Consider the following 12,636-nt stretch of genomic DNA (forward strand, 5'->3'; position numbering starts at 1 on the left):
ATTGGGTTTGAGGAAAAATCTCAGAAGAAGGGCGGTAGGAAAAGTTTTCCTGAAAGCTGGCAAGACATGAGCCAGCTCTCTAATCCTGGAACCTGGTTGTAAGACGGATGTCGCAAACGTAGTCGTGGTTTAAAGATTACTGTCGAAGTATAGGATTTATGATAAGCGTCGTGGTAGAATCGAACGTCGTGGTTGTATCAAAGTACCGTGCGAATTCCAAAATCGGAAACCTTGGAAAGAGTCTCGAAAGTCGACGGAAGTGTATTGGCTCAAAACTAACCCCCTGTCCGACTGAAGAGGCAATCCGACGGCCTATGTTTGGACACCCGGAAGACGTAGTTCACAATTCGTTGGAAAGTCGTTGTACTTTATTGATTCCTTTGAGATCTTTGGGATTGAAATGCGATGGAATTGATTTTTCAAAGAGCCGACCTATATTCCCAACGATATTGCCAGTTTGCTTCTTCCCTCTGTAGAGCGCGAAAACAAATTGCTCCCCCCCCCCCCCCCCCCCTGGGGTCCGGGTCCGGGTCCGGGTCCGGGCAAAGTATCTTGGCTGCTAGCACATCTACATTCTCAGATGGCGCAAAAGTGCTGGTAGTAATATTCGCGACTATCAAGGTTTAAAGAGGTAAAATATCCACTACGTAACAACGTGTTGAAGTGGCATGCAGACAATAAGGTCAATTTCGTGCCGAAAATGTCCAACCATCCCAACACTTCGGAGCTCCGCCTCATCGAGAAGTACTGGACGATTATAAAGCAGCACCTTCTTAAACGACCTAAGGTAGTGAAGACAGTCTAGGAACTGAAGAAAGTATGGGTTTACATACAAAAAACGGTTGATTCACAGGTTGTGCAGAATCTTATGGCCGGGGTTAAGGGCAAGGTGCGGGCTTTTACGTATGGACTGTAAATAAAATACGAGTTTTTACACAAATTCACCTGGAAAAACCAACTGGAATCTGGTTAGAACTTTATCATGAGTAGGCATCTCGAAGAATTTGACCTCTTAAATTCGGTTTTAACATAAATTTCCTGGTCCATCAGAACACATCTTGTCACATTGCGTAAAAACCGGTTGCACAAATTGGGATCTATGGAACTATTAGGTATTTACTTGGTGTCTACTAGTCAGGCAACACTTTTTGCCTGCCGGAAACGGATTTACTGCATAGTTAAGGGGTCTGCATTCAGTTAACCCCCATAACCATAGAATTTTCACCATAGTTGAAATCAAGAGCTCTACTCCAATGCTTGGTTTGAACTTCATGATCATCCTAGAGTGGCTCCTTATATTTCTTAACCATTTGGGCCAAAAAAAAAATTAGAAAAAATCAACAGTTCATGAGTTTTCAAGTCGACAATGAAGAATTTCCGAGGCGATTGTGCAACATTATTTTTACCATGTCTTTTTACATCGTAAATATCTCAAACACACGTTAATCTAAAAAAATAGAGAAAATTTAAAAGCTTTTTTTGTTCAATATGCCATAGGTTGTTCCACGAACCATGAGGTAGAACCCTCGGTCCACTTATCTTTTGAGCGGACTTCAAATAACTTTGATGTCTCAAATGTTCTTAAATCAGCTCGCAGCGTTCTGCCCATGGGTTAGGGTTAATACAAAAAGCGTGCAATTCTTACCGTCTACACTTGAGCGGCGTCTTCCTGCTGACGATCGGCGAAGCGGATGCACTTTCCGGAAACGCCAGATTGTGTTTGTAAGCCAACAGCTCCGGCGACATCCAGTTGGGATTGTTTTCGTCCTGTGACGAAATCGAAAGGGATCGCATGAACCGTTCGTTGTGTGGCAGTGCCGATTCCGGTGGTGAAATGTCAACGTTCTGGATGTGTGGGCTGGCGATGGTGATATTGACCGAGGTCAGCGAAGTCTGCGACGGGAGAACCTTGATCATGGTAGCCGGTTTGGCTGATTCTTCCGACTCGATCAGTGGTTGTAGTTCCGTCTTGAGTTCGCGATCTTCGGCCGTTTCCTCAATGATACTGGACGAGTGGTGAGTTTCGGATGTGATGACACCTTCGTCGTCCTCATCATCGTGGACATCGTCACGATTGTATTCGGTGCTGTTGCAAAGACTGGCCTTGTCTGAACTCGAGCTGATACTGATGGTTTCGGAGTAGTCGGAACAGTTCATGGACTTACTGTCGCTCGATGCCTGTGCGATGGATTCGTTGTACGGTTCCAGGAACGGATTTGTGTTGGCCAGCTTTAGGGTGGCTAAGAATGGATTTTCGCTGATTGGTTTCTCTGGAATCGGAACCACATCTACCTTTTCGGCAGCTTTTTGTTGTAGTTCTAGCTTTTGCTGTTCCTGTTGCTGGTGCTGTTTCAATTTGGTTTCACTCAAACTGCCACCTCGAAAAAATCCACCGTTTTCAACCGTCGAGGGACATTTCCTCAACGTCGAGTTAGGAATCCAAGTGAGAAACAGGGTCGGTCGCTTGGCATTGTTATACTGATCTATGAAGGTTTTTGTCGTGACGGTGAGATAACCGGGATAGTGAAGGATGTCCGATTCCTGACGAACAACCGCTGGCGGATGGACACAAATGTTGTTTTTACAGAAGAGGACCTCGTTATCCTCGTACACCAGTTCGTTGCCCTCTTCGGTGTCCTCGTCACTGCCCAGGATGTAGCTTGAGGCACGCTTTAAAATGTTCACGATCGGCATTTTGGGAACTGAAAGGCAAAGAAATAGAAACTTATATAAGAGTCTTTAGTTAAATCTTTGAAGAAAGAAAGATGCAAAAATATTCACAAAAACGGTCGTTTCGTCTCGTTTCAAAAATTCAACAAAAAATCTATCGATTTGAAAACCGCTAATTTTGGTTTCATAGAAAAAGAAGGAAATAATTGTTGAACCTATTAATACAATTCAGAGCACAAATTGCTCTCCAAGGGGTGCGCGCTCATTAAAAGCAACCATCGACAGACCGATAAAGTTATAAATTCTAATTTTTTCTAATGTTTTCCAAACCATCCGTCGCGCAGCTTCAACAAAGCGAAAGATTGCGTATGCTGTTGCTTTTTTTCACTCCCTATCTGTGGGTTTATTGTTTTTGTTGCTTTCTACTTTCCCTGCAGAGTCTTCTAATGGTTCGGTTCGGATGATCCCTGGGACCGAAGATATTTTGTGTACATAACAAAACCAACGATTCAAGCTACAGGGCATTCTGTCTGATAATGGCTTGCCGCCCCCATCACAGAGGATGGTGCTTGGGTACCTAATTAGAAGTCTTTTTCCAATAACGTTCGTACGGGGATGCCAGATACAGCTTTGCTTTTGTCAATATCTTCTTCTCGTCCTCTTGCAAGGTCACAGTTTAACTGTTCGAAGCTGTTGTTTCTCCATTTATTTTCAGAGACTTTCAGCTTTTACCACCATCTTATCTATTGAAAACAGCATTCCACATGTTTTTAAGTAAGTATGTTATATATTTTGAAGGTTGGGGGTTAAACCCCCCCCCCCCTCTCCCCTGAAGCAAACGAGATATTCTACTCTACACTCAAAATTTAAAATTCGTAATCTAATTTTGATGGTTGATTAAGGTTATTCAAGGGTATAATCTAGACTTGAAAATAATGCCAAAACCTCGAAAATCCATTCCAAGTTGAGAATTCTGCTACAGTTTTTCAAAATATTCTCACTTGTTTAAACGAATGAAACGTTTAATGAAAACCCCTAAGTGCCTTTAGGCGGGGTTTGCTAAAATTTCCATACACCGCACCGCATAGTATGTTTACAATATTTTCCACTAAATGATTTAATATATGTTGTTCTAAGATTCCGTTATGATGACATGCTCGTTGCATTCGCTATAGATGGGAGAAGCAAAAATGGCCTTAAAATGACCATTGTACGAAAACTCATCATTTTGGTAGTTTCAGAAAACAGTTTCATATAGTTTTCCTATCTGAAAAAAAACTATAAATATGTAGCCTAAAGGGCAACAAGGATTGATTGAAAAATATAATAAAATAAACAGAAGTTGGTTGAAAATAATGAAATAAAAACCTGCCTTAAAATAAATATTTGATAAATCAAATATTTTCCATCAATATGGTTTTTCGTAGAGCAAAATAACACTTTTGCAAATATATTAGCGAACAAAAATTTGGGATCTAGAGGGATAATCATAAGAAATTGGAAATGAAAAGCCGTTTTGAAATCCAAAGCCGAAATTTCAAACAATAATCATAAATAAAGATTAATCAAGTTTGCATAACCTAGATATGAACCGATAAATTTTAATTTTTTGCTATTATTTTTGGCAATTTGATTTCAAGAAGCTTATTTGGTTTGAGGATAAATTTAGATATTTTTTAAAGAAACTGAATTTTCATCTTACAGTTAACCAGCTTCAATAGCAGACGGGAAGAGAAAAATCATAAAAATATTTTGAACCTTTTTTTTATATCATAAGTGTGTAGCCGATAAGTGCGATTCGCCACACTCTCTCGACCGATAGGCCTTCCGAGCAGCGTTACCACATATACAGATTTTTCTGTAAGTATACAGATTTTTTGGAATTTTTGTAACACAGAATCTGTATATACAGATTACAGATAATTGGAAATTCATACAGATTTCATACAGATTTTCAGAAAATCAGAGCTATTCCAAGATATTTTGATAACACTTCGAGTCAATCAATAATAATCTACTTTGATGATTCAATCATCCTTCAATTATCACGCTTTCAAATAAGAAAAAAAAACTTCCAGATTAGCGTTCGGAACCGTTACAATGCAAAACAACATGCAAAGGGTTGAAGAAAGTTTTAAACCTGTTTTTAAGAATCATTTACCAAAATTGGTCATTGCATTAAAGGAAATGGAACTTTTATTGGTAAAGACTATTGACACAATGTTCAAATTCCAACTGATTGTTAAACCCCAGAAGCATACAGATCGTTATCTTTAACGGAATATACTGCCGTTCTAAGCAAGAATGTCCCATGTGACTTTTGGGTCATTTTCACTTTTTTGCTGGAAACGGTCTCTTTTAGTGTTAACTTTGAAATAAAAACACAAACAAGTAAACTTTGTTCTGAACTTATACGAAATTTTCATCAAAGTGGTTGTCTCTATGTTGATAGTTCTACGCAAGAATGTCACACTAGAAAAAATTCTATGAAAAATTTAAATTTTATCAAAAAATTGTCTTCAGATGAGTTCAAACTGTTGAATTTAATGTTATTCACTGAAAAGAACACTGAAATAGAGGGCAGAGGAGGAGCGAGAAGCCTTGAGTGTTTTATTCAGAGAAATTTTCACTAAACCCTTTCGGTAGGCACTACTTACAGGATCCATACTCAACTATACATTTTTATAGACAAAGAGGATGGTATTTATCAAATTACTGTTTAGCATGAGTTTTTGGGAAAAAAAATAAACTACGCAAGCTTTTAAAATGATAGAAAAATTGTAGCCGTGTGACAGTTTTTCGTAGAACTAGCATCGGCATGCGTTCTGATTCTACGCAAAAGTGTCACACGGAGCATTTTTGGCTCTAATTTGCTGTTTTTTTTTGTAGGAAATGTAATTTTTTGGCAGAAAACATTGTGAAATGATTAACTTGAACTATTCACTAAGAAAAAAACTGTCGGTGAATTTTGAGTTTGAGAGAAAAATTGAAAATATAGCTGATATTTCAATTGCGTTTTTCTCGTTTGCACGTTTTTCCACATGGGACAATCTTGCTTAGAACGGCAGTATATCGGCCTAAAACTTTGCATGACCTTATTTTTCACACAGAGCGAACATGTATTTTGTCCGTTACAATTAATCGGACAAAGTTAAACCAAAAACGGATCGCGTATACAAAATATCAGGTTTAACACGTCGTTTGACATGTCGCACAAATGGTAGCCCGCAGTAATGAGCAGCGTGGTCCAAATGAAAGCGCTACGCATTATAAAAAGGTCACCGTAGTTCAGCGTAAGTATCCGGAATGAAAATTTTTGATACAGATTTCAATACAGATTTTTGAGATTTTATACAGATTAAAAAGATTTTTTGGCTCAAAAATACAGATTTAAATGTGGCAACGCTGCTTCCGAGTCGTTATTCTCCCTCCATGATCCTCACCACACGCACAGCACGGACATGACGGCCGAGCTGTCGTGTCGTGTGCGGCAGCCAGTCTACTAACGATCGTCGGCGAGAGTGGACGCGTGCCTCCCGTTCAGCCAGTACAGCACGAAGCTCAAGTGTGCACAATGGCGAATCTTGCCAGCAGATTTTTTAGTCTGGCTGAACGGGAGAATAAAAAGGTTGTTTTGTGAGTATTTTTTTCAATTGTTGTTGTTAAGTGTAGTGAAAGAAACATGAAGAAAGAAACAAAAGTTTTAGTAATATGAAATCGGAAATTTTGTCATCGAAATGGCGTGATAAGTCAAATGAACTGCGTGTCAGATTTTTTGTATGTGAGGAAAACCATAAAGAAAAAAGAATGATGGCTTGTTTGCTTGCAGCTTAAACAGTAAACATGGCATTCGTTTGCTCTTTAATTCAATCCTTTTCATCGAAAACCGTTGGGAGTTGAAGGCAGTGGATTTTACACATACATATGTACGTAAGAATCTCAGGGGTCTCCTCGCCCCTCGCTTCTCTCACTAGCACTCATTCATCTGGAATGATTGCTATGATTCTTTTTCTTTTTTTCTGCGAATTCAACTTTATGTTCCGGGAAGTTAGCGCACATACTCAAACAAACTCATTGCCTGAGAAACTGAGCGGACATTACCTCATACTTCCCTCTCGCTCGGGTTCTTTCCCTTTGTTCCTCAACTTTCAGCATCGTTCCGATGAATTTTCTGAGAAATATGTTTGGCTGCCACACGAACTGAATTGAATTCTAGGAAATGGGCGTCATCTGATGTTCCTCATGAATGCTGTTTATTTGTTGAGTTTATCGGAAGCAAACGTTCTGGTTTTTTTGCATGTTAGACTTTCATCAAAAGTTTGGTTGTTGTCTGGCTGTCTAACGAGATTGAATCGATCAGCAAATTTCAAGAATCGTAATATAATAGTTCACAATATCAAAGTTGATTTTTATATTGAAAGTTGTGGAACGAAAGGATACTTGTGGGGAATAGCTTATTCTTGCTAGTTTTCGAGGATTCGCGACTTTTTCATGTCTGTTAATAATCTGTTTAATATGGGGAGGGAATCATAAAGCAGTTTTAAAATTCTCTCAATATGAATTTTATGTTGACAAAAAAACGGTAAATATTGAATGTAGCATCATATTTCATAATCTTCAAATTATCCAACAATTGTTTACCAGAAAATATGATAAAATTTTGTATTAGAAATTGGAAAGAATGGTTTAATATGAACGAAGAGTTATTATAGCAATGACTTTGTGGAAAAAATATCATAATTATGTTTCATAAAACTTATGCAAATTGGAAGATTGTTCAAAGGTTCACTTTATGTTACGTTGGATCGGGAGGACCAACAAGATGAGTGTTCTGAAGGTTCACTTTATGTATTAACGTTGGATCGGGAGGACCAACATGAAGAGTGTTCTGAAGGTACACTTTATGTTTTAACGTTGGATCAGGGGGACCGACATGAAGAGTGTTCTGAAGGTTCACTTTAAGAATTTACGTTGGATCGGGAGGACCAACATGAAGAGTGTTCTGAAGGTTCACTTTATGTTTTAACGTTGGATCGGGAGGACCAACATGAAGAGTGTTCTGAAGGTTCACTTTATGTTTTAACGTTGGATCGGGAGGACCAACATGAAGAGTGTTCTGAAGGTTCACTTTATGTTTTAACGTTGGATCGGGAGGACCAACATGAAGAGCGTTCTGAAGATTCACTTTATGTTTTAACGTTGGATCGGGAGGACCAACATGAAGAGTGTTCTGAAGGTACACTTTATGTTTTAACGTTGGATCAGGGGGACCGACATGAAGAGTGTTCTGAAGGTTCACTTTATGTTTTAACGTTGGATCCGGAGGACCAACAAGAAGAGTGTTCTGAAGGTTCACTTTATGTTTTAACGTTGGATCGGGAGGACCAACATGAAGAGTGTTCTGAAGGTTCACTTTTAGTATTTATAATCGATCGGGAGGACCAACATGAATAGTATTCTGAAGGTTCACTTTAAGAATTTACGATGGATTGGAAGGACCATCTGAAGGCGTCAAACGACTCCGTACTCGATTGGCGGAACCTCACTAGATACATTTCTCCGTCTTGTAACTGGCGAAGCTCTTCAAACTCCAAATGAAGGAAAAAGGAAGGACCTTGAAAACATACAAAAAATCCTTTTCAATTCGTAACGACGTTTATTAAGATTAACCTGCTTGATGTGTTAGGTTATCTGAAGCCGGGGCTTTGTGAATGTTAAACAAGATAATAATACGGGGAACTGAGATGAAGGGAGAAAATACGTCAATGATCACACAAATTGTGCAGCCCATGATTGAATTTGTGGTAATTTGTGGCAATTTGTTACAGAAAATTAGCAGGTTCGAGTTAAAATGAGTGAACTCAGTGCTCAGAGAGAGTGAAAATGAGCAAATTTTTGCAAATTTTGGTAATTTGTGAAGCAGTTGTGGAACTTTGATCATTACCACTCCAAATGCAAAGAACTCTCTCTCGATTTACATCCCTTGTAAAAATAGCTCTGTAATGATTGCATTGCAATGCTAGTTTTTAGTACTCGCGACCCATTGGTTTGAATATTCAGAAGTGGATAGATTGGCAGAAAGCTTAAACAAAAATTGAAAGGGTTGTTTTGTCTTAACTTATTCTGGTGTAGAGGGGAGATGTGTAGCCGATAAGTGCGATTCGCCACACTCTCTCGACCGATAGGCCTTCCGAGTCGTTATTCTCCCTCCATGATCCTCACCACACGCACAGACATGACGGCCGAGCTGTCGTGTCGTGTGCGGCAGCCAGTCTACTAACGATCGTCGGCGAGAGTGGACGCGTGCCTCCCGTTCAGCCAGTACAGCACGAAGCTCAAGTGTGCACAATAAGTAATGTCATTTTTGTGTCACTTACACTTTATGTTCGTGGTTTGTTTTCATAAATTGTAGTGTAAAATACAAGGTAAATAAGATTACTTTTTTCCGAGGTACGAAGAATTTAAGAGCTAAGTTTTACTAATTTGAGAGCGTTGGTTTCAAATATGCGAACTGTTTTTATGATGAGTTCTTGATTTTTAGATAACTTTTGAAAATAGGTTAAAAATTGATTCAAAAAATTTGGGCAGTTACAGCAAAATACGAGATTTGTGACAAAGTTTTATAGAAGTTTCAAACCGAATTAATCCTTAAATATTTTTAAAGCATAAGTCCAATCGTTTTAAAGTCTTGATTAAAGTTGTTAAATAAATTAAAGTCTTCAATATCAAATAGGTACTCATTGATTTTTTTGTTGTGATGGTAATTTAAGTTATGCAGTTGAAGTATTATTTATACAAATTCCTAAAAATTGTAGAAATTCATTTTACTTAAGTTATGTTTATCTGACATTAAAATATCTAACAGAAATCTGAATCTTTGATTAAATGAAGCTAATTAATAAAACTGATTCATTTTGGAATTTTAAAATGTCATTTTACCAAACCAAGAGATGATAGACAAAATCTGACAAAATATACGATTTTGGGAAGTTAAAATCTTTCAAACAAATCTTTCAATCTTTTTGTTTTCTGAAGAAGTTTTTTTTTTCTTTTAAGAGTTTTTTTTGCTGTGAAAAATACAAAAAATATGCGAGATATAATAATTCAGAATTTAATTTTTTTTATCAGTTTGAGGTTCAACTAGAAATTTTTAAGTTAAACTTTTTTTACTTCCCTCTAGATAATCAAACTTCTAGATAGTCAAAATTTAAAATATGCTTTTGTAATAGGGTGGTCGGATTTACCGGTTTTTCACAATTCCGGTATTTCGGTATTGGTAATTCATAAAACCGATAAAACCGGTAAAACCGATATTTTTCAAAGTATATCGAATTCATGAAAAGGTTTCGTCTTATTGCAGTAGTAATGGCATAAAATGCTCAGAATTCATAACGCAATAGATTCAGCAATATTTCTTATGAAAAAAAATGGTGTTGTGCCTTTAAATTATTCCTGTGCCATAAATCCATCATCCTCATGATCATCATAATAATTATCATCTTCATTTTGTTATTATAATTTTGATGAGAGGTTACGGAAATTCTAGATGTTTCATATTATTTTCAACGATTTTTTGTCCTTCTATAAACAGTATTCCTATTTTAGAACAGATTTTACAGATTTATTAAAAATTTATATAGCCTGTAATGAATATGATATGAAATTAGTATACAAAAAGATTTTTCGTCAAAACAATCACTTAACTAATAAATAAACAAAACTCAAAACACTTTCACAAAATATTCGGTTAACTCACAGAATTACAGGTTATTGTTTTCTAAAAAACGGATGTTTTCCCCGCAACCTAGGTCGTGATCGCATTGAGTTTGCGCTCCCAAAAATAAAACGAACAATTCGAAATAAAAATCCATGAAAAAACAGTCAAAATTCAACAAAAATTTAGTGGTTTGGAGCTGATTCATACACTTTTTGTTGCTACAATACTGTTGCAAATTTATAAAAACTTTGATACTGCTTTGTCTGGAAAAAGAAAATACTTCAACAGCGTTAAAAATAAAAACAACAGAGTTCCATCAATCACCTTGATAATATTGACAAAAAAAAATATACAAACAGTCTAACCTGTGTTTAAATGCTGACTCTGTTGAAAGTTTCGTTAGAACTGAAGTTAGAATTGATATAAGCACGTGTTCAAATGCTGACTCTGTTGAAACATTTTATGTTTTGAAACAAACTAGGAAGCTTCTAATCAGGTTTCCATATTTTTCGTTTCAAATTTAAAGTTTGTGAAAGCCTGGCACCGCTGAGAACGATTTTTATAAACTTGGCCCGTATATAGATATAACATTTTTGCAAGTTTTATCAATTTTCAGCTTTTCAATGAAAAATTCAGTGATTATTGTGAAGCAAACTTAAATTTCTTGTAGCTGTATCTTGTTTTCAGTCATTGTAAATTCGTACAGTTTTTAAATATTGTGGAGCTTAGTTCGATAGCTGAACTGAAATGTGTGAAATTTCATGGAAAGAACTTTAATTCATAAAGTTCCATCGACAAGTTCTAGCAATAATCAAATCTCACATAAACTTTGCAGTAAGGTTTATTGAGCTTGGATTTTGAAGCTGTTTGAACAAAATTTGAGTATTTGTACTCATAAATATTTGGTAAAAATAAAACATTTAGGTGTTTCAATTTTAGAACAATGCCAAATTATGATGGAAAATTTACCGGTAATACCGGTTTTTTACCGTCCCAAAAGTCGGTATTCCGGTATTGAGAAAATGGACGGTTTTACCGGTTTTACCGGTTTCGGTAAAACCGGTTAGACCACCCTATTTTGTAATCAATCAAACATAATTTGATTATGGAAACCTGGATATTTTTTTGAAGTGTTTGACGCAATCGTGATTCGGGAAAAGCATTCATTGTTTTTTGACAATTATGAACGGTTATTGGAAATTTTGAATCTAATTTTAGTAAAAGAAGAGCTTCGGGGACTTTGATTTTATAGATTTGCACTTAAATTACAATCTTTCTCTCTGGTTTTTTTTTTGATCCGACTTTTGAATTTTCAAATTCTTAATCCAGATGCATTTAAAAAAAGCATTTAGTTTTTTCAGTGATTGACTTTTTGGTGATTCATTTTAATACAGGTATGTATTTTTTTTTTCGCTAACATTATTGGATAAATCAAACACATTTAAATTTACACATTGAAATTCGTAGTTAGTGGAAATGATTTTTTTTTTCAATTTTATTGTTTATTAGCTGACTCGGTGTGCTTTTCATAAAAGTGCCTTTCGAAAAAAAACTGATAAGTTATTTAAATTTTGATTTTTTTATGCATCCTGAATCATTTTTCAATTCAAATAAAATTTCAACCTAATTTAGAATCATCCACCATAAAATAAAAGCTACAGCTGTATTTCGAATTGCGATACAAAGATTATCTCATGATTTACTTAAACTTGATCTATAAATTTGTGTTCTTGTCATTAGTAACGTAACAGGCTACATTTGGCTCTTTTTTCGATAAATTTTCGAGCTATGCCAAATATTCGATCGAATACAACCTCTCTTATAAAATAGGGTACCTTTCATTAGAAAAGTTCTCTATTTAGGCAGGCAAAAAAAACTTGTATGAAAGCCCTCTCCCTCTATTTTTCCTTGGCATAACTTACTGCTTAGAATAGGGAGAAGTACAATAGAAATCTTTTTCGTACTAATAAACCCTTTTATGCCTACTTTGGTTCCATTTGCTAGAATAGTTTTCGAGTTATGCAATAAAAATTGTATAGCAGCGCCTCTTCCTAGCTTTCTAATGGAAAAATAATGGGGTCTAAAATAATCATATAAATATTTCTTGTATTCAAATATCCTTCCATGCCAAATTTGGCTCCATTTGTTTGAATAGTTTTCGATTTGTTTAAACAACTCTGGAGGAGCCTCCTTTCTCTTTCTATCACCCCAATGGAAGAAGGAAAGGGTACTAAAGATTCAAAACGCTA

At 36.3% G+C, this 12,636-nt stretch overlaps 1 protein-coding gene across 1 annotated transcript in view; it reads right to left on the minus strand.

Moving 5' to 3' along the window:
* Nucleotides 1–12,636, minus strand: part of LOC129740922 (TBC1 domain family member 16) — a 58,792-nt gene that overhangs the window by 32,654 nt on the left and 13,502 nt on the right. Inside the window, exon 2 of the mRNA XM_055732568.1 lies at nucleotides 1,646–2,702. Within this exon, the coding sequence (XP_055588543.1) occupies nucleotides 1,646–2,694 (1,049 nt within the window). The 5' untranslated portion in view covers nucleotides 2,695–2,702. The remainder of the gene's footprint in view (nucleotides 1–1,645; nucleotides 2,703–12,636) is intronic.

The sequence above is a fragment of the Uranotaenia lowii genome, chromosome 2 (assembly GCF_029784155.1).
Source record: "Uranotaenia lowii strain MFRU-FL chromosome 2, ASM2978415v1, whole genome shotgun sequence".
In the NCBI taxonomy this organism is placed as follows: domain Eukaryota; kingdom Metazoa; phylum Arthropoda; class Insecta; order Diptera; family Culicidae; genus Uranotaenia; species Uranotaenia lowii.